This window comes from Pithys albifrons, chromosome 5 (assembly GCF_047495875.1).
Source record: "Pithys albifrons albifrons isolate INPA30051 chromosome 5, PitAlb_v1, whole genome shotgun sequence".
NCBI lineage: Eukaryota > Metazoa > Chordata > Aves > Passeriformes > Thamnophilidae > Pithys > Pithys albifrons.
This window is the reverse complement of record NC_092462.1, coordinates 10,638,601-10,659,417: the sequence shown is the minus strand read 5'-3', so window position 1 is coordinate 10,659,417 and position 20,817 is coordinate 10,638,601. Positions and strand designations below refer to the sequence as shown.

General features: G+C 40.3%; 1 protein-coding gene across 2 annotated transcripts; it reads right to left on the bottom strand.

The window, feature by feature from the left end:
* Positions 1 to 1,764: 1,764 nt before the first annotated feature.
* On the bottom strand, positions 1,765 to 20,269 carry SPARCL1 (SPARC like 1). Of its 2 annotated transcripts, XM_071555672.1 has the most exons (11): positions 20,066 to 20,269; positions 13,915 to 14,032; positions 13,734 to 13,787; positions 9,949 to 11,109; positions 9,214 to 9,283; positions 8,448 to 8,566; positions 7,431 to 7,551; positions 6,539 to 6,675; positions 4,692 to 4,840; positions 3,639 to 3,787; positions 1,765 to 2,340 (listed from the first exon to the last, which is right to left on the bottom strand). In XM_071555672.1, the coding sequence occupies exons 2-11, from the start codon at positions 13,966 to 13,968 to the stop codon at positions 2,312 to 2,314; spliced, it is 2,043 nt and encodes a 680-aa protein (XP_071411773.1). In that variant the 5' UTR covers positions 13,969 to 14,032; positions 20,066 to 20,269; the 3' UTR covers positions 1,765 to 2,311. The 2 variants fall into 2 exon arrangements, with proteins under 2 accessions (XP_071411773.1, XP_071411772.1); XM_071555671.1 differs by lacking the exon at positions 1,765 to 2,340 and having other exon boundaries at positions 3,538 to 3,787.
* Positions 20,270 to 20,817: the final 548 nt, after the last annotated feature.

Below are 20,817 nucleotides of genomic sequence, written 5' to 3'. Positions count from 1 at the left end.
TAATTCCTGTTAGTTGTCTTAATCTTTTCATAAGAAAGGTTTGACAATGGAAGTGTGTGTGTTACAAAAGGAATACTTATGTATTTTTTCAGTGTAGTTATTCTGACTGTAGTGTTTTGCACTTTAGTGATGCTGGAGGAGTACTTGGATGAAACACCTTGAGTACTGGAGCTGCTGCCTGAGAGGCAGTGTAAATTCTTTTACCAGAAGAAATGGGAGCTTGTAAATTAAAGTCACTGCTACCTTCTGAGGTCAGCTGTGTACCAGCAGTGTACTTGCAGTTTGAGAGCTGTGCTTTCTGCCATCCAACACAAAAAGCTAGTGAAAGAGATATGGAAAATAACTTTTCATCTGCGGTGCTTGCTTTGTCCTCCTGTTTAGTGATTATTTTACTAGTGAGTGAGTGTAATACGTGTATCTGGGGAAAATCTTGTAGGATGCTGTTCAGAAGAAGCTGGCATTGTGTTGGATTCAGTCTGAGACCACTGACATCAACAGCTCATCAGGTGGGATGTTGATCTGCTCCTTAATATGTTACCTACTTCATATATCCACAGCTGTAACCACCTCCATGATGGTCCTTATTTGCCCTGCAGGACTGGGACTGTTTGAAGGACAAACATTCCCTGTTTGCCCTGATAAATTCAGTTTCACTGTAGCTTTTTCTAGTACTTGGTTTGAGCAGAGCAGTGGTGAGCATTGGCCTCAGTGGGGAGTAGGTCAATCTCTTGTGAGTTACCCTTGTATGAGCTATATTTGATTGTTTTAAGGTGGCTGAGTCTGCGCTGCAGAAAGAGCAAATAAGCAATAGGCTGCAGTCAGGCAGAAAAAGTGCTGTCAAAATTACTTTTTCCCTGAGACATTTGATGTCCCAGAGAAAGGATCTTTTACAAATGGAATTAACATGGTGAATATGCTTTTGTACATGCAATCCAGGTTGATTTATATATACTGCTGTGTGATGTTAAAGAATGTGAAGTGAGCGAGAAGTCAGGCTGATGGGGAAAACTGTCAATGAAACTGGTTTTGCAGGGAAATAATCTTTGGTTTGTGTAAGAAGTTCCTGTGTTGAATGTAATCATGGATTGATTTATTGGATGCCTCCCAGGGCATCAGGCTGGTGTTGGACTACCATCAGATCAGCCCTTGCTGGTTCAAGAGAAAATTAGCAAGGAGTGAGGGGACTTCCACAATTTAAGCTACCAAAATAGCATTTCTGAATCCCATATTCTTTCCACTGGAAAGGTGACATGTCTCAGGTGAAACATGTTTTCTGATCTTCCTTTGTAGGGATAACATCTGGAGCCTCTCCCTTAAAGCAGGGTGTGTGTTTGGAGTGTTTTCAGTGAAGTGCTTAAAATAAAATCACAGAATTAATGGGATTCAGGAATAATCTCATCCTGACCTGGTTTTTGTGGTTAAATTTGTGCCTGTCTTGAGGCAAGCAAAAGATGGGAGATGGTGGAAGAAACAGTTACCATTTTTTCTGAAAAAGTGGTAACATAACACTAGTTGGTGCGTCTGTGGGATGAAGGAAGAATGTGTCTGCTAAGGAGAATAAGGAGGTGTTGGAGCTGTGATATCATCTGCTCCTTATGATGGTGGACCTGTTGCTAAGCAGTCTTGAGAGTCATCCACACTTACCCTGCTCATATGGAGTTTGTCAGGAGGAGTTCTGCTGTGTGGCATTGTTGCTATTACTGTTGTGCTTCAGGAAGGGTGGAAAGAAGTGCCTGAAAAGCGCTGATTTTTTTCCCCATTTATTTTAGCAATTATGGTTTCAGATTTGGTCTATATGATCTACACTCTATTTTCTCCTCCTTTAAATCTGAAATGAGGTTTTCTTTGAACCTTCTCAGTGCCTTGGTACCTTTTCTTTAACAAAGTTCTGACAAACCCTATATATTTAGGCAGACTTTTATTTAAGATTTCTATGCAGAATGTTAAGCTGACAATACAGTAAATAAAGGAAACAAGTCCCATTTCAGTGTATGGTAAAATCTAAATTCTATAATTCTACTGAAGGGTTTGTGAACACCACTGTCTTTAGGTTAGTACTATTTATTGGTTCAGAATGATCAGGGAGATATATGGGGGAAAACACTGATTGTTTAGCTATAAACCAGTTGGAGCAGTTAAATTTTTCTGCTGTTAATGAATGTAGAAATTTTCTGCACTTGAGTTATTTGATAAGAATGTAGTGAAACCTATGCCACCTTTTGTCTTGAAAGCTGTGAAGCTGTTAATCACAGAAATAAACATTATTCACATATTTCACCAGTTTTAGTGCAGCACATCTTTTCAGACAGGTTCAGAAAAGGAGATTTTCATTTACATCTTCTGCAAGAAAGAAGAAGAAAACATTATTAACATTTTATACCAAGAAGACATTTTTGTGCTGTATCACCATCAATGAAGTAATAGCTAAAGCTTCAGAGGACTCATGCAGGGGAATGCTATCCCTAACAAAAAACAGGTATGGTATTCAGGAACTGTTAATTTAGTCCCTTCTTGATTGGTACTTTCTTGTTTCTAGTGTTAGGTATCCTGGATCTGTTTGTGAGTTAAGAATCCCTTTCACCTTTTTCACAAATGACTGACCCCTCTGAATGAGCATTGCTGGCAGTAGTACATGTGTGTGAAGATAAGTCCTTGCAGCTTTCTTCCACCTGTGTTTCGTGACTGGTAAATTGTCATCAGAAGAGCTGGAAAAATTCTGGGAAGAGTGAAACCTCTGTGTGTCTGACCTCTGACCCATATCAACCTCCACTTAAAATTAGGCACTTGCTAAGAGCATTTTGAACACATTTATTAGGCTTCATGTTTAGCAAAATGCCTTCTGTTGTATAACTCTTCTGGTATTACCCTATGCTATGTTGTTACCCCTCACTTAGTGGCTGGCAGTGTTGTTCAGCTGTTACTAGGGGCTAGATCAGAAAAGGTAGATTGTGAAAGAATGCCCGTGTTGAATGTGATCATGCAATTACTATCATGACAACTTCTGTTCAACTGCTGTCTAATTCTGGAGGTATCACCAGCACATTAGTACCAAACTTGTTACTATCCTAGAGAAGTCTTAATGTGGATTGAGCTGAACCAAACATGTGCCTATCCCATTTAGGATTTATAAACTGTCCCTCCCCTGCCTAAGCCTCCTGTGGCTTGCAGTCTGGTGGGCACCATCTGAGCACGTGTTGCAACCAACAGATTAGATGAAATAGAGTGCAGTGTGATGACAGCATTTTTGTTGTATATAGTAATCTAGAGGCTGATCAATCTCCAGTTGATCAGTGGAAGATCTTGCTTGTTTCCCTAATCAGCTTAATTTCTTTAAATTAATTTTCGATCAATGTGCTTTGACCACTGATTTAAAAGTGCAAGCTCACTTTGCCTTTCCTTTGACACTGAAGGATAAACCAGAGTGTTTCTTGAGATGTAGATTTTTTTCTTATTTTATGAAAAAGATTTAGAACTTTGCACCTTTGGCAGTCTTGTCATTACTGTTCCATTTGCCTCTCAGCATTGTAGCCCTGAGCTTATGGTTACAATTTCTTTGCCTTATGTTTGGGGTCTGAGAATGTGCCTGGTCTTGATAGGAACATTTTGTCAGGTACATCTGCCTGTTCTTTTATGTTTACCTTCTTTAATCCCAAAGCAGTGGCACCATTCCTTCAAATCAATGAGTTTGTCATGGTCTCCATCACACTCTTGGAAGAAACGAGTTATGCAGTGTTCCATGGGAACAAGGGAGGCTCTCAAAGGCGCGAGCTCCGAGTGTATTAATAATCTGAAAGAAAGAGTGGGTATGTAGAGCTGTATTTCATTCATAACTCATCAGGATTATCAAAGATGATACAAGCTGCTAGAAGACCACAATGGTGGCTTTATCAGAGATGCCCCAGTGGATTCCGTTGTGGTGCTTCCATAGTGAATCTGTCCCATGTCATTATGGTGATATATATCTGATAAACTAAAATGTATTTGTTTTGCTGCTATTTGTTTGCTAAGATTTTTTTTCCTAGAACAAGTGTATTAGTGCTTGTGTAGTAATTACAAGTATTACAGGTTGTGACTTGCTCACAGCTCATCAGTTGTGAAGTTTTGATGTTAATCCTCAGGAGATCAAGCTTGCAAAGGTACTTAGCTTGTTCTAAGATCCTATGTGTGATTGTTATAAGGTATTGAGGGCCTGAGACTTTGAAATATGGATCCTATCACCAAGTGACATGACCAAAAGCCTGAAATGTGGGTCATGATCTCAGAAGTTGAGGGCTTCCTCTGCACTGTGACACTGGTGCTGTCTTACTATATCTGCATCTTAAACTGTTTTATTAGTTGAAAACTATGGATACCTCACTAGTGAATTAGTCCTCACCCATGCCTGTCCTTTGTACATAGCCTGTTGCTCTGAGCTTGTTTTTTCCTGGTTCATGGCATTAGTAGCTATTAAGACACTGTGGAGCTTACACTGTAATACATGATTATGCAAGGCAAGAGGACCGCAGGTTCTGACCTAAGACATTACTCCAGGAAAGTACTGAGGAAAGAAGTTCTGTGATGGGGGAGGCTGGCTTCTCACAGCTGAGGGACTGGTTCTATGTGTACAGAATTCTTTGAGTGGTTTAGAGAATTGAAACTGCCCAAGTCTAAACAGCAGATCAGAACTAAACCCACAAAGTTTTTTTTTTTACCTGTCAACAGGGTGCTGATCAAGCTGATGAAACTGCCAGTGCACAGGATACACATACATGTGATAATTTTTCTCGAAGTCGTGCAGGAGCAGCTCAACTGTGTGGTCACCAGCCACAAGGCGCTTCTCATTCTGGTAGATTTTTCTGATCTGAATGCAATGCAGAAAGTGATATTTTTTGTTTAGGGATGAAGATCTGTCCTGAAGATAACTATCCAGCAAGGAGGTGTTTGGGAGAAACTTGTTAAAATAGGACTGGGAAAATGGGGTTTAGTGTTTGTGACCATACACAGTATGAAAAGCTTTCTTCAGGCAGTCCAAGTGATTTTTGTTGCTGTCCCTGTCAACTTTTAACTAAAGAGGAAGTGAAATTCCTGAGGCTGAATTGTGAGATTCAAGCTAATGGGGGCAATGACCTCAGGTTGGTAGGAGTTTAAATCAGTTTTATCGCATATTCTGTCCTGTGGTGAGCAACTCAGGTTTTGGTGTGAAATAAACAATCTCAGGAATCACCTAATTCATACCCCTTAGTATGAGATATTCTGGGCAGGTGAACGCCCCTCTTGGTAAGTGTGTAAATAAGTCTTTGGTGTTGCTCAAGCATATTTTGTATAAACATGCTGTGATGTACTGCATGTTCCTCCTGCTTCAGAGTTAGAGCAGTCCAGGTCTTAGTTTAATTTAAACTATGGGGTTTTAAGCAGTTATGGCATTTGTATCTTTAAAAACAAACTACTGTCACCATTTCACTTGACATAAATCCTTCCCTGATAAAATAGGACCAATAGCAATAGGTGCTCACTCCATTGTAAGCCAATGTAGTGTGATATTGCAGGTCTACTGATGGCAGAAAGCAGCTTATTTCTCTTAAAACTGAATGTCAGACTTATGTAATTTTATATCCCTTGAATAACATGGTCGAGATGGACAATGTATGCGACTGGATTAATAAGTGCAAACGATAGCACTAACTGTGGGGCCCATTTTCAGATATTGATATAGTTTTGTATTGATGGCCATGTACAAGGTGTGTCTTGAGAAAAGAAGAGAAGCTAATTTTGCTTGGTCCAAGGTAGGGATCCTCTACGTCTACAAAATTCACCTAGACTCTGTTATGTAATTCTGTCTCAAATCCTACTGTGTGACTGCCCAGTGGCTCAGTCTCATGAGGTCATTGAGTTTTACTCAATGGTGAGTCAAAGTCCTTCCTTCCTTTGCATTGTCAGCAGATTTTGTCCCCTACCTTCCTCTTCCAGGTCACTTGAAGAAAACTGTATGACACAAAGCCTTTCAATTTGTGGAACTCCACAAGTGAGCCTGACTATTCCCTCTTAATTCTGTCTTTTTAACTTATTGGTTGTCCATAACCAGACCTTCCATCTTATAGCTGTTTCGTTTCCTCAAGTACTTTGAAAAATGGCATTGACTGCATGAACTGGGACATCCTTATCTATGTATTAGTTGATCTTTCTGAGAGGTTTGTCACAGAGCTTCCCTAAATAGAAGCTGTTTCATGTCTTCTCAAGCAAATGATATTTATCTAAGTGTGCCCTAATTCTGATTTGTCTGACTCTTGTCTGGAGACACTGACTTCAAAGTAATACACTTGGGTTGCATTTGTTTGGACAAGAGGGACATTCATAGCAGAAATGTGTCTCAGCTTAAATGAGTGCAAGGGCACTTGTATTTTGCAACTTGTGAACCTAATTGAGTCTAAATTACCTTAACCAGAAAAGGAATGCTCATAGGAAATAGGAGAAGTCGTGAGATATGAATGACTTTTTTTAACATGGTTAGTCCAGTTCTAACAGTGTGACATCATGGTCTTATTTGAAAAGGATTTCTGACCTTAATCCTTTGCTTTTCTGTTAGAATTCCAGAATTGTTCAGATCACGTTCATAATACTGCATGAGGATGTTTTTGAGCCAGTCTCGCATCCGGAGGGGAAACTGATCCACTTCATAGTCAGTACAGGGGGGGATGTCTGTGCCAAACAGGAAAGCTTTGGTTAAGAAGTGACCTGTTACGTCCCTATTTGAGCATTTCTGAGCCCAGTTAAATTTGATTCTTACTATCAAACTTTCAGTTAAACTTAAAATTGATGGAGCTATTAATATATAAAATTTGGAATGCAACTAACGAGTTCAAATATAAATATACAATTCCTTGGTGCACATACTTAACCAGTTGTGCAAGCCACAACCTTTATGTATCTGTGCAGCTTCTGAGTTGTGCAGTAAAACCGTTATCAGTCAGTTGCATGAAACCACTTTTTGACAGCAAAAGAATATGCTGCCTGGCAGCACACTTTCCTCCTACCATGTGCAGCAATTAATGAGCTTGAAAATAAGTTCTGGCTTTTAGATCCTGACTTCTGCATGCCCGTTTGGACTGGGCATTTCATTTATTAACTCTGTGAATACTATTTTCCTAGTCAAGTTATTAATAAAATCTTCAGAGGCTATAGCACTGGGAACATATAAGTGTGGGGAGAAGATAAGATTGACAACAAATTGGTATAAGCACAGGAGAGATGTCTTTAGGTTTCAGATACTTAATACTCTCAAGTGCAGAAAAAGTGACTTTTTAGACACATTTAGGATTTGAATGTCTTAATTAGCAGATAACTGATGCAAAAGTGGCAGAGCACAGGAAGAAAGGTAATTTAGGGCTGGCTGATGGTTAAGTTTACTGGCTCTTTATATCTAGGTGAATTCTTCATAGGAAAACAAGCCTTACATTTACAAGAGCCCATATAGTCCAGGTGCAGCTGGCGTCCCATTTTTGTCCCTTCCAGTTGACATTTGGTGCCAAAGAGTTGACATGTGCCATCATAAGTCTTGTTATCCGTACCACAAACCTAGAGGACAAGTGAGAAGCAAAACCACCCCCCACATCACTGAGTTGAGGAAAAGTGTTTCACTCATACAGGCATGTATAATAAAAGGATCATTAACCTATGGTGTAGCAGTTGTGAATACAAACAGGGAATACATGTGATCAGAAGTATTAAAAATTATAGTTGTTGTATGCCTACATGATGGCAAGGCTTTGTGAACGAAGATTTTGGGAAGGGCTCTACCCATGTGGGTGTGTCCTTCAAACCTGTGCAGTGGATTTTCTTGGTGAGGCCCCACCCTCTAACTCCTAAGAATCATCTGCCATGGCTGAGTGAGCTTGGACAGTGACAGTAAAGTCCTCAGAGGACTCGAACCTACAGCCCCCAGTATTCCCAGGAGGTCTCCCATCCAAACACTGACCAGAGCTGACCCTGCTTAGCTTCCCAGATCTGATGGGTTCAGATGTCAGGGTGGCATTTAACTGCCTTACACTTGCATAAGGATTAGTTGTCTGTACTTACACACCCAGCTTTGAACCAGCTGAATTTATTTTTGTGCATCAGTAATACAGTTTAAGATTGTACAGGATTATTTCACTCGATACCTACGACTACTCAGCATATGCTCTAAAACAACAAAAGAATAAACTGAACTTTTTAGTGACAGGGAAAAGCTACAGTCCCTGAGAGACCAAGTGAAGCAAATCAGTTATTGTGTAGTTACATGTGTTCATACTACTCTCAAGCCATAGTCAGTGAGTTTGGGTACTTTACACTTACTTTTGAAATTCCTGGAATCACTCAAACTCATTTGCATGCTTTTAAGGGTAGAATTATTCTAAACAGTAGTAGGGGGAACATGTTGCAAACATTTCAGTTGGCTTTCCCCAGTGCTGTGCACTATATGTGATACTTACATGCTCATAGTCTTTGGTGGAAGGGCAGGCAGCAGGATCTTGGCAAATACAGTGGGGTTTCCCTTGTTTGTCCACATGGCAGACTTTACCTCTTTTGCAGTGGAAGTTCCAACACGGATCTAGTGATCATAGCAAGAAGGAGGGACTGTTAGGGGTGATGGGATGAAGCCAAGTGTTTGTCAGATACTGGCAGCCAAAGCAAAATACAGCCCAATATTCACCAAGAAGTCAAATGCATTTTTAAGTTTATTAAAATGAAGCTGGATCTTGTGTTGAATAAATCAAGCCAAACTTTAAATGAAGATTTGGGTGAGAATTCTACCAGTTCCAGGTTTGAATTGGAAGGGGAAATAGCTTTCTCAGAAAAAGCTGTTTCTTCTCTATGGACTGACATTCACTTCCAGCTTCCTTTGCTGAAACATATCCCATGTGTCTTTGCTGAATCAAGCACTGGCATTTCTCCCACTTTTGCCTGAATTCAAGCTACTGTTTTGAAACTGAAAGCTTTCAATGCAAGGTGATTCCTGTTTCTGTATGACTCAAAAATTTGCACTCTGTCTACAAATGTTTTTCACAAATGAATTACTAAATACAAGGGTGTATGGAAGGGATACTTTGGGAATGTAACTGCAATGCAGGATTAGGCACAAACACAGTTCAGTCATGTGAAATTTTGTGCTGCAAGAGGCAGAAAAGAAGTGCAGACCAGCAGATTCCCCAGCTGCAGAGAGTTAGTAGTTACAGAATGGCTTTGCTTGGGGCTTACCCAGGAGAGCCTGCTCGCTTCTGTTGTTGACACTTTCCATCTCACCGTTGGAGCTGCCCATAGTCTTAACCTGTACAGTCACAGAGACATAAGCAGAAGCTGTGGTAAATCTTGGGAATAAAAAAAGTACTTGGACCATTTTTTTTCAGGTCCAAATAAAGAGCTGACTGAGGCACAGTTTGTTCTGCTTGCAGCAGAGAGAGGTTGCTATGCAAAATGCGTGAGAAGAACATAATGCCTCTACTATTATTTGGGGAAAAAAATAGAGTAGGAGGTGGAGAGGGAGAAACAGGAACTCAGTAAGGCCTGAGTTTCTCATAATTATTCTGTGGCCTCTAGCCCTTCCTTACCAAGCTGTTCACTTCTGTATAGTAGTGTTTAAAATCTCCGTGAGAGAGGAGTGAACAGGCTGCCCTAGTAAAACCTGACTGAGTGTCAGGTTTTGTATACCCATATTTATTTGTGTTTCATTACACAGCCCATCAGGTCTGGAGTTCTTGCATTAATTGTGTTCACTTCCCTTCTGGTATAATTAATCTACGTACTCTATGTGCAAAGACACAGCATGAACCAGATGAACAGTGATTAAAAGGGGAGATAAGACTTCTGCATATTAATAAGCTACTATATCTGCTTTTCTCTAAAATATCATTTCAAGCATGAGGAATTTAATTTTCAAACTGGTCCCTCTCCCTCTTTTTCTACTATTTTAATTTTATTTTAAAGATAATTTACCTTATCTTCACTTTTGATTGAATTCATACTCTGAACGGAGCTATGCATTTTCAGTTGTTGTTTGCTGTCAGAATTAGGTGGCTCATAATCATCTTGTTCAGAGTGAATAAGGTCTTTAATCTTGACATTTTGGTAATCCTCAGTCTCTGTATGAACTGCAGCATCATCTTCAGTCATTCCTTCCCCTTCATGCTCAGTACTGGTGCTCTCCTGGTCATTACTCTGGATTTTCTCCTCTTCTTCATAGGCTGCTTCTTTCCAGGTGTTGCTGAGATATTCCTCACGATCAATATCACCACTGTCATGACCATCATCATCATTACCATCCTCTGTATCTTCTATTTTGACCACTGTGTCACGATCACTCTGATAGTTTACTTGAATATTGTCTTTCCTCTCCTGACTTTGCTGTTTGCCATCCTGATCTTCATTATGATTTTTTTTTGAGAGAGGGATTTCTTCTTTATAGGGCTTCTTTTGCCTGTTCTCCCTCAATTCTTCCTCTAGGTCCAATCTGTCACCATGTCTCTTGGTTATCCCAGTTGGTTGGCTGGAATCTCTCGGGACTTCATCAGATTGCATACTATTTTCATTTTGCTGTCTTTTGTATCGATCACCTTGCTTACTCTGGTGGCCTTTGTGCTTTATCTCTCTGTAACCAGTTTCTTCACCCCATTCCTCATCTTCTTCTTCCACACTTTCTTCTTCATCGCTTTCACTGTTTTTTTCAGGCAGGCCAACTGTATTTTTGTTGTATTTCCACGTGTTATGCTCACGATCAAGACCGAGAGCATGCACTGGGTGGTCTGCATTGCCCATAAGGTGTTGGTTGGCTGCGTTGCCGTGTTTCCCATGCCTGAGCTGGTAATGCTCAGAGCTGGACTGTTCTCTGCTACTGCTCCCAGAGTCACCGTCCTGATTATCAGAAGCCTGACCTAGTTTATTGTGCAATACAAGGAAATTGATGCTTTTTAGGCTGTTTTTCACGTGATGCTCACTACCAGTTCTTCCATGTTTCCTAATGGTCTGGGGCTCATCCCTGTGCTCAGCGCCTGGTACTGATGCCTCTGGTTTTAAGTTTCTGTGACTGGGCAGCAAATCACCCTTGTCTACGTATCCTGGGTTCTTTTCCTTTGAGGCTTCAGGATGAATGTCTTCGGTCTTAAAGAAAAATGTAAAAAAAGTCAACAACTAGATCAATAAATCAGGATTTGTTTGAAATCAATGCTGTGTTATTTTTGCTCTGTATTGCAAAGCGCGACATTGGCTTTATTTGTTTTCTTTTTACATGTTCTGCTTAAGCTAGCCTAGTGCATGAAATGCATATGGTGTCTTGTGAAATCTCAGAATGCTTGATTAGTAATTTAGTGTCATAACCCCAGGCACTTGTAGGCTGCAGTAATTATCATTTACGTCAGATGAGGGGCATGTGATACTTAACTTGCTGCACAGATAAGTGGGAGTCCTGGGAAAAGAGGAGCAGGGGAAGGGAGACCACCTTTCACAAGGTGTCATGACAGTAACTCCTGAGGAGAGCACTGCATCTTAACTATTTCATAATCAATGTATTTGTCCACTCTGAGTCTGATACCTCACTGATTCCTAGGTGAATTTATCAGCAACTATTGTATTTGGTGGAGATTACTATACCATAAGCTCACTGCCAGGAGTCATAGGAGTTTGAGTGGCTTTTTATTATGCTATCAAGCCAATAGCAAAACTAATACCTTCAGCAGAGAAGGTTCAAACACTCAAGCAGAAAGCAGGTACTAAAATGACTGTTACATCTTTCTACAGCAATTACTTTCTGCTGCTGGGTGAATGCAGGCACTTCCAGTAGCAGCAGCATCTGGTGTATTTCTGAACAATACCTGTGGTTTTTCAGTGTTGCTTATTGCTTACAACAATATAGCACCTGATGCTGACTTCTCTTAAAGTTTTTGTGGGGTTTATTTATGAAGATGAGTCCTTTTCAGTGTATCAGTTGATGGAATAACATTTCCTTTATTTTGGGTAGCCTCATCACTGCTTGGAAACAAACACTCCACTGCCAAGTATTTATACAAATTTTTTAAAAAAAGGTAGGATTAGAAATATTGATTTGGCTCTTTGCAGATCAGCTATATCCTGTTTCCTCATGTCAAGGTGGTATCTGAATGTTTTACAGTTTTATCTTTTGCCTGTTGTACTTGCTGATGTGGGGAAAGTAGTGGGCAATATATTCAGTGTGTCAGTTCCAACTCTAACCTTTCTCAGGGAAAAATTGCATGTTTATCAAATCTAACAGAAATTCAGTGTAGAACTTTTCCAAATTCAATGCACTTCTCTTGAAGTGATCTGTGTGTAACCAGGCATCTCAAGCTGATACTAAAACATTTGAAAATTAAGTTTCAAGAACCTGGGAGTTCTTTACATGTGATTTTGGGCACTGCTGTGTACAACATATGAAATATCTTTAAGTTTTAACAAAAAGCAGTCTTCTGTGAAGGTCTACCAATTCTACAGATTTAGAAAATACACAGAGAAACAATCACTAAGATTGTCTACTGTGGGTACCTGTATTTGAAACAGAAGTTTGAGAAAGATTTGGCTCATGCCTTGACAGGAAGCCTTGCTGTGCACCACAACCTCAGTGCAGAGATGTGCCTGGATGTGGCTTTCAGATGCTGCTTTTTGTTATACTTTTGTCCCCTGGAAAAATCAACTCTTGGAACTCGATTGCTCGAGAAGGTACTTGGGCAGATTTCAGTCACTGTATCTGTGATTTGCTACCATTGGAGGACAACTGGCCTTTGACAGATGTTGCATATACTTGGAACTGATGATTCATTGGCTGTTGCAATGTTTTATTCTTACACAAGTGTCTTCTGTAGGAGTTGTTTCTGGGAGATAGCTGTAGGCTACAAACTAGTGTTCATACAGTAATTTCTTCTGCTAGATACTTCTTTAAGAAAAAATAATTTTGGGGGTTTTTATAATGCAGAGCACCATCTGGATTGATATACATGCATCTGGAAAGCTGTATAGAGTGGGATATAATTTATAATTAATAGTGAAAAAAAAAAGGTTAGCATAAGAATTAGTATTTTGGATTTCTTTCTATAAAGCATGCTCTGAATTTAGTAATTCCAAAATATCCTGTGACTTGGAGCCAAGGCCCATTGTGTCTGAACCACAAGGCTCATCAGAACAGTGCAATAAAAAGGCATTTTAATTTGGAGAGCCCATGAATGCAAAACTGTGGGCTCTGTCATTAGTGTACATATGTGCTGAAATCATCTGTCTGATTACCATCAGGGCTGTGTTTGTGGCTCATCAACCACAATCTGCTTTGCCAGGATGAGCTGTATCCAATGCTCTGCATTGTGAATAATGAAATATATGGGGGCTAAAACTCTTACATGGTTGAGACTGCATATGATCCCTTGGTGCAATAAATTGAGGATTGCATCCTATTTGTGTACTGGAGCTGTAAAAACCACAATTTCCACTGTCAGTGGAGCTTATTACTTGTACAAATATGGGTAATGATTATATGTGGGGATTCATTTATGGTAATTTTTTTCAAATAAGGGAAACTTCCATTTTCAGCCTTACATTTCGTCCTGTTCTAACTGTTTAATATGCAAGGCTTGAGGTGCTTGGTACTAATTCTTGGAGTGAGGGGTCTAAAATTTTTTAACCTGAATGCATTTTCCAACCACTTCATTTGTGCTAATGTGTTTTTTATATTTGAGATGAACAATGTAAGTTACCTCTTAATATTTAAAGAACAAGAAGAATACCTTTTCAGGAGTTTTCCATCCACGAGTTCTGAGCTTGTGGTTTATGGGATGGCTCTAAAATAGACAAATATATTAATAACTGCTTGTCAATACAGATCTTGTATAGGTCAGTGGGGTAACACAGAGTATTCACAGAATGGGAACTTAAGTGCCCAGTAATAATATCATGATGAGAACTTACTGGAATAGCAAAAGCTGATCCTACAAGACAAATGAAGAGAGCTACAGCCTTCATGCTTTTCAGATCTTGTAGAGGACAATAGGTAATGGTACAGAGGTAGGGTTTAGAGGTTTCCTTTCTGCAAGCAAAATTAAAAGAATAGAAGTTAGCATTTGGGTATAGTGGAATAGAAATGACTGATGGAAGCCGTGTAGTGGCTGCTGCCCTGGAAAATTCATGTGTTAGACCAGCTTAACTTGAGAACATTTTGGTCTTAGTTCTTTCACAGGATTTAAGCTGTAGCTGTGTTCACAAACTCTGGTAGGGTTATTGAAAGGCAGAGTTATGAATGTACATAGGTTCAGCTCTGTCAGTATATATCCACTCCTCTGAGATACTACTTTGTGACATATGTCTCTTTTTTATGTCATTCTGAGACAGTGCCTGTTTGTGTCATCTCTATGGCTAAGGTGTCTCCTGGCTGCTCCTCTCTGTGTCTGTAGTGGGAAGAATTAACTGGTGAAGTTCTGCTCAGCAGATCTCACAGCTCAGAATTGCCATCCAAGCTGTTTGACAAATGAGTACAACCCTTCTTTTGGATACAACAAACCCAACTCTGCTGCCCAGCGGTGCGTGAGACTGATGGTTGGAAGAACAAGCAGTACATTGGAAATGTCTTCAATCTGTGCCAATATCCTCCTGTGAGTGAAAGATGGGCAATTTGTTTCTATCTCGCATGTCACCAGCAAATTTTCTCACTTTTGCAGTGCAAACAAGTTGGAAGTGTCTATGGTTGTAGCTGTATCACTGGGAAAATAAAAAAATCAGCAAGTCAAATTGGTTATGTGCCTCCTTCCCCCTGCCCCCCCCCTTTTTGTTTACTGTGTTGCTTTCTTGTTCCTTTTAATTTGTGTTCTTTTTCATTATTTAAAAATCAGTATGATTTTTACTCTGCTTCTGTTTCTGCTCTCATTCTACCATCCTTTCTTGGAAATTGTCCTCTGAAGGACACTTCCATTTTGGAAGACCTCTGTGTTGTAAATTATTTAATGTCAATATTTGTTTAGTTAATGGAGATCAAAATATTCACTAATGGGGCATATCTAGTATGCAAACAATTTTTCTTGCAGTGTCCAAATTGCCTCAACTAATTATCTATTATCTCTTTGGCATTCACAGTTAGTTGTTTAAAATGTTTTCAGAGGGAAAGGCAGAATACATCAAAAGCCATTAATGAGCATATGCAAAATGCCTCACTGGGCTGTGTATGGACAGTCACTTTAGATTAAGGCAAGCATTGTTAGACTGAAGGTTATGCAGGCAGCTTGCCAGAAACACAGGGGAAATAATCCAATTTCATGTATAGCCCTAAAAACTGCTTACTGTGCATTTTTGAAGGCCTGGCAAGTGACTGAGGAAAGAAGTATTTAAATGTCAAGTAGGCTTGATTCCTGTTTCTTTTTGTTCCTGGTGAGCATTACAGCTCTGGGCATGTCACTTAACTAAGTTATTTTCTAAAATCCTCATTTGTCATAATTTTTTTGGTAAACTAGTTTGAGAGATACAAACAAAAACTCTGCATGTGGAATTTTATTTATAATTGCAATTTTCTAATTTGGCTTGTGCCACCGTCTGTAAAAGTTGCCCTTTACCACCCTTGTCCAAATAATGAAAAAGTAATTAGGATAAATCTGAGTTGAGGTGTCAGGACAGGGCTTTTGCACTTTTTCTTCTTAAGAGCGAGCCCACACTGAGGGAAATGAAAGTCATAGACATAGGTCTTGAAATTTTAGGGATCACAATAGTCCAAATGAGTTGCAAGGATTTATAATACTTCCTTCAGTAGGATAATCTGTTCCAAACATTAAGCAGCATTGCCAGTGTTAATTCCTGGGTTTTGCCTGTTTGAATGTGGCAGCAATATAAATTCCTGTGCAATAAGTGTCTCCTCCCATTGTTTTCAGAGCAATGAGTTTCAGGGTTTAGATGGTGCCTCATGGTGGACCCGACCACAAAAGAAAAAAACCAGCCACACGGAGCTCTTCCTGCAAGCCTACAGCCCAAGGCTGGGACTCACAGCAGAGGGATTTTTATACTTGCTCATTTATTCTTTCAGGGTTAGAAAGGAAAAGTCATTTTTCTGAAGGAATAGCCAGGTGCAAAGTGGGAAAGCTCTTGTAGGTGGCATATGTAATATATGGCAATTGAGGTGATGGTGATGAAAGACATTAAACATTAGCTAATTGCCATATGATGAAAGGGTCTGCCTTGCGATTTTTTTTAATGCTGAAATCCAAGTGGGAAGACAATTCTTGTTTTAATTTCGGAATTTTTCCCAACGAAGAGAATTTCTAAAACCAAGCTTTTGTAACATATAAATTTAATAGAACTGTCAGTAAAGAACAATTACACAAGAAGCTATTTCTAAAAGCAAGGAAACTGAAGTCATTATTCAGAGAAGTCAGTCTGCAGAAGAACCTGTAGGAAAACTTAGCCAAAAGGTGAATATGAAATTTCTTGTGTATGATGGGGGTTTTGACTAAGAAATGAGAAATTTAGCAGTACTTCAGCTTGAGGTGTTGAATAAACAATGCCAACTAGGTGCACTGGGTTTGCATGGCAAGGTTTTGGTACTAGTGGCTACAGGAGTGTCTTCTGTGAGAAGCCCCATGTCTAACAGAGCCAGCACTCCAAGATAAACCCACTGCTGGCCAAGGCTGAGCCCATCAGCCAATGTTGCACCTCGTGTTTAACAAGAGGGGGGAAAAAACACATGGCAAATTCCTCTGGAGAGAGGAGTGAGAATATGTGAGGGAAACAGCCCTCCACACACCAAGGTCAGTGCAGAAGGATGGGGAGGAGGTGCTCCAGGCACTGGAGCAGTGGTTTCCCAGCAGGCCATGGTGCAGGTCAGGGACAGGCAGGCTGTTCTCCTGCAGTCCAGGGAGGACCACAGGGGAGAAGAGATCCACCTGCAGCCCGTGGAGGAGACCCACACCAGAGCAGGTGCCCAAAGGAGACTGTCACCCTGCTGGAGCAGCCTCCTGGTAGGACCTGTAGAGAGAGAAGCCCACACTGGAGCAGATTTTCTGGCAGTACTTGTGACCCCATGGAAGGGACCCACACTGGAGCAGTTCATGAGGAACTGCAGCCTGTGAGAAGGACTCATGTTGGACAAGTTTGTGGTGGACTGTCTCTTGTGGGAGGGACCCCATGCCTGAGTAGGGGAAGACAGGATCCTTCCCCGTAGGAGGAAGAAGCAGCAGAGACTACATGTAATGAACTGACTGGAACTCCCATTCTCCATCTCCCTGTGCCACTGGGGAACTGGGAATAAAGTACAATCTAGGAAGGAGGAAGAGGCGGAGGGAAGATCTTTTCAAACTTGGATTTATTTATCACTGATTTGATTGGTAATGAATTAAACTGATTTCCTCAGGTCGAGGACGGTACCATTGTGATGGTAATTGGTGAAAGATCTCTCCCTGTCCTTACCTTGACCTGCAAGCTTTTCTTTATATTTTATCCTCCCTGCCCAGTTGAGGAGGGGTGTGATAGAGCAGCTTTGGTGGGTAGCTGAGGTCCAGCCAGGGTCAACCCACCACACAAGGACATCCACCCCTTTTTCAGGCTTGGAAACAAGAATATAGTTTTCCTGAAACTTGAACAAGACAAAAGCTCCAAGTCATTTATTCCCTCGCAGCTGACTGCCAGCAGGACATACATAGCTCAGCTTGAAGTAGAAAAAACCTGAAATATATGGGCTGCACAAACCAGCCCTGCATTGTCATCCTCAGTCCCAGCCTGTGATCAGACTTACAGAAGGGTATGAGGGGGTATCTGAAACCTCTGATACATCTGTAGGGTTTAAAAAATGGAATGCTTATCTGTCTGCTTGATTTCCTGAACTTGCAAGCAGTAACTCTTTCCCCCTCCGGTAAGGAGAGCTGGAAAAATGGATCATAAGTTAAATGTCAGCCTATCCTTAAATGCCCACAGCTATACTATACCACCAGTAACAGCCCAATCAATCATGCAGGAATTGTACCAGAATTTCTCACTGCTCATAGCAGGAAATCTGCCTCTTTGATAGAAAATTAGACTTTCAAGAGAAGTTGAGATACCCAGTGCAGTCTTTCCTTCTGTCTCTGTATTTTGTTTCTGACTGAGCGCTGTTGTCAGCCACAAAATGAGCAAACCTCATATGAATGCAACGTAGCAGGTTCTCTTGCTTTTTGAAATGCTACTCAGAAGTGGTTAACTTGCAGACACTGTGGCTGGAGATGACAAATGCCTCATGTTTAACAAAAGAGATCATGAAGACTGACCTACTTCCAGTTCTAGCAATGGCAGAAAACTCTGCATAGGCTGTTGTCTTTAGACCTGGCTCTAGGGGATGTAGTTGCTCGATCTGCTGCCATCACTGATGAGCATGGATGTTGTCTGGCACTAGAAGAAAAATCTGGAGTACAATGGTTCAACTTTGAAATTCAGTTTCTCAGCCTGTAGAATGGGTATGAATTCTCATTTCAAGAGGATGAAACTTGGGTAATGAGCTTTTGTGAAACCTTGAGTGAGGTGAAATGTTTGCAAGACATTATGTTTTTCCTCATTATTAAAATCACAGAGAAGTTTCAAATATGAGTTTTCAGACTTATATCCCCAACTTATCATTGAGATAGCATGTAATATGATTTTTTTAAATTATCACACAGAAATTTTTTTTTACTGCAAAAAATTTGGATGTTTTATTATTCTAAAAAGTCTTTGCTTGGTGCTATGTCAACCTTGTTTGCAAGAAATGCTGGCACCCATATCCTCACTGACAAATGGTATAAAGATACAGTCCTGGTGTCTGGGTGATGATCACAGCTATAATTGTTTGAGTGGATGGAGTTTTGAGTACAAGTGCCTGTGTACAAGGGGAAGTGCATCAGTGGGGAAAGGGAGAATTCTCTGTGCAATGTCTGTTCTTCATATAACAAAAATGTACATGTGATACTCTTAAATTGCAAGCACATTCCTGTGTCTAGGTCTGTTTCAAAAGCCCTCATGACTGTGTGTGTGTTTACACATTATATACATGTATAAGATGGTTCATGTGTGTACACATTTAAAATTAAAAGGCAGAGTTTGAGGCAGATATGCAGTCTGAGTAAAAGAAGAGTTTGTCATAAAAAATAAATACAAAAAAATAAAACTATTCTACTCATTCTGTACCAGCAAATGGCTGCTAATGAGAATTGATCCCTTTGATGCTCCCAGTTTCACAGCTGCAAAAGCCATTGGGCATGAATCCTTGATGGCTGAATGCAAGAAAAATCTAAGCAAACCAACAGTATTTCAGGACATGTTAAAACAATTTTTAGATAAACTGTTCACATTAACTTAACATAACTGTTTCATCTCTTACATTTCCCTTCTTCTGTTTGTTTTTATTTTCTACTTGTTGAGAACTGGGCTTTTAGAGTTTTGGGTTTTTTTCAGCACTCTAATTTTAAGACCAGATCAAGTCAAAATGAGCTGCTTTGATTTAATTTGAGAAGGGTCAAAACAAGATTTATTTAGTAGCCAGAATTGTTATGATATCAATTGGTAGGTTATGTCATCTCCCAGAACCTGCATTTCTTTCATGGACTCCCTGTGTGTTACAAGTTTTCACTAGTTCTGTCAACATAAAGATTCCTTCAATACCAGCCACAGTTTCTCTCTCTCCTCTCCATTATGAGAAAAGAAGGTGGAATCTCATTTTTTGGCCTTGTCTATTGGATTAAGGCTCCTAAACTGATATTTCAGAAGGTTGTGACAAGTGTTGGGAAATCAGGTCACACTGTAGCTTTCAGCTGGATGACTGTATTCTTCTGAAAGAGGTATGTATTTTGCTTGACTCTTGTTGGGCATAGCATAATGCTTTATTGCTTTGCAGGATCACTGAATAAATAATTATTCCAGCAATAGGATAAGGGTTGTCTTCCTCAGCACAATAACTATACAGTGTTTTGTCTTACAAAGAACATTTATCTCTGTTCTAGACAGTGTGAAAATTGTTATCCTTAAAACAGATGATTCTGTAAGAGAACTTCAGCTATTTCACAGTAAGTGGGAAGAAATTCCAAAGGGTTAGATATAAAGCATTCTAAGGTTTTAACAAAAAATAAAGAAGAAACAGTACCATAGCAATAGAAGAGATGCTCCTTCTTGGCTAGCCACTGATGAACTGGAAATCTTTCAGCCTTGCAAAACGTTGCTGTTTTTCCTGAGAAGTATTTTGGTGTCTGAAACAGCCCCTCTCAGCCAGTGTGTTGGGCTGTAAGCTCCAATGAAGGAAGATGGTCCTGTATGGGTCTTCGTGAAACAAGGAGTCCTGTGCTTCCATGGGGTGAGGCACTGGGTAATGGACTGGTGTAATTCTGCTGAATTAATTGAATCAGAAAGTCCATTCATGTTCATAGGCTCTGGGCCAGTGGAGCTCAGCCATTGTGTGGGAAGGACATATTTAGTGTTTTGCAGGGAGGGGAGCCCCAGGGAGAGGCTGTGACTGTTCCTGCCGCATCAGCTGGCCCTAGAAGAGCTGAGCTAAGGGATCATCTGGGGCAGTCTCACTGTGGGCCTGGGGGACAGTAAAGCACAGGGAATGCCAGTCCTTGCTAAACTTCTCAGTGTTGTTTCAGAATACATGACACAGGTAAGCCTGTAAAAAGGAAGAATCCCTAAATTAAAAATGCAAACCCCTGCATTGGCTGGAGAATCTTGCATAACTCGTAGGATTTTGCTATTTTGAAGCTGTTGCCATGGCTGTGCTGTCTGTCTGCCATAGTGACAGTACAGAATAAGCTGGTGAAAAATGTGAAAACCTCTACAGATGGTGCCTGCCTGCAGTAGATGCTTTGTGCTTTTTGGTTTTCAGACATTAATGAGTTTAAT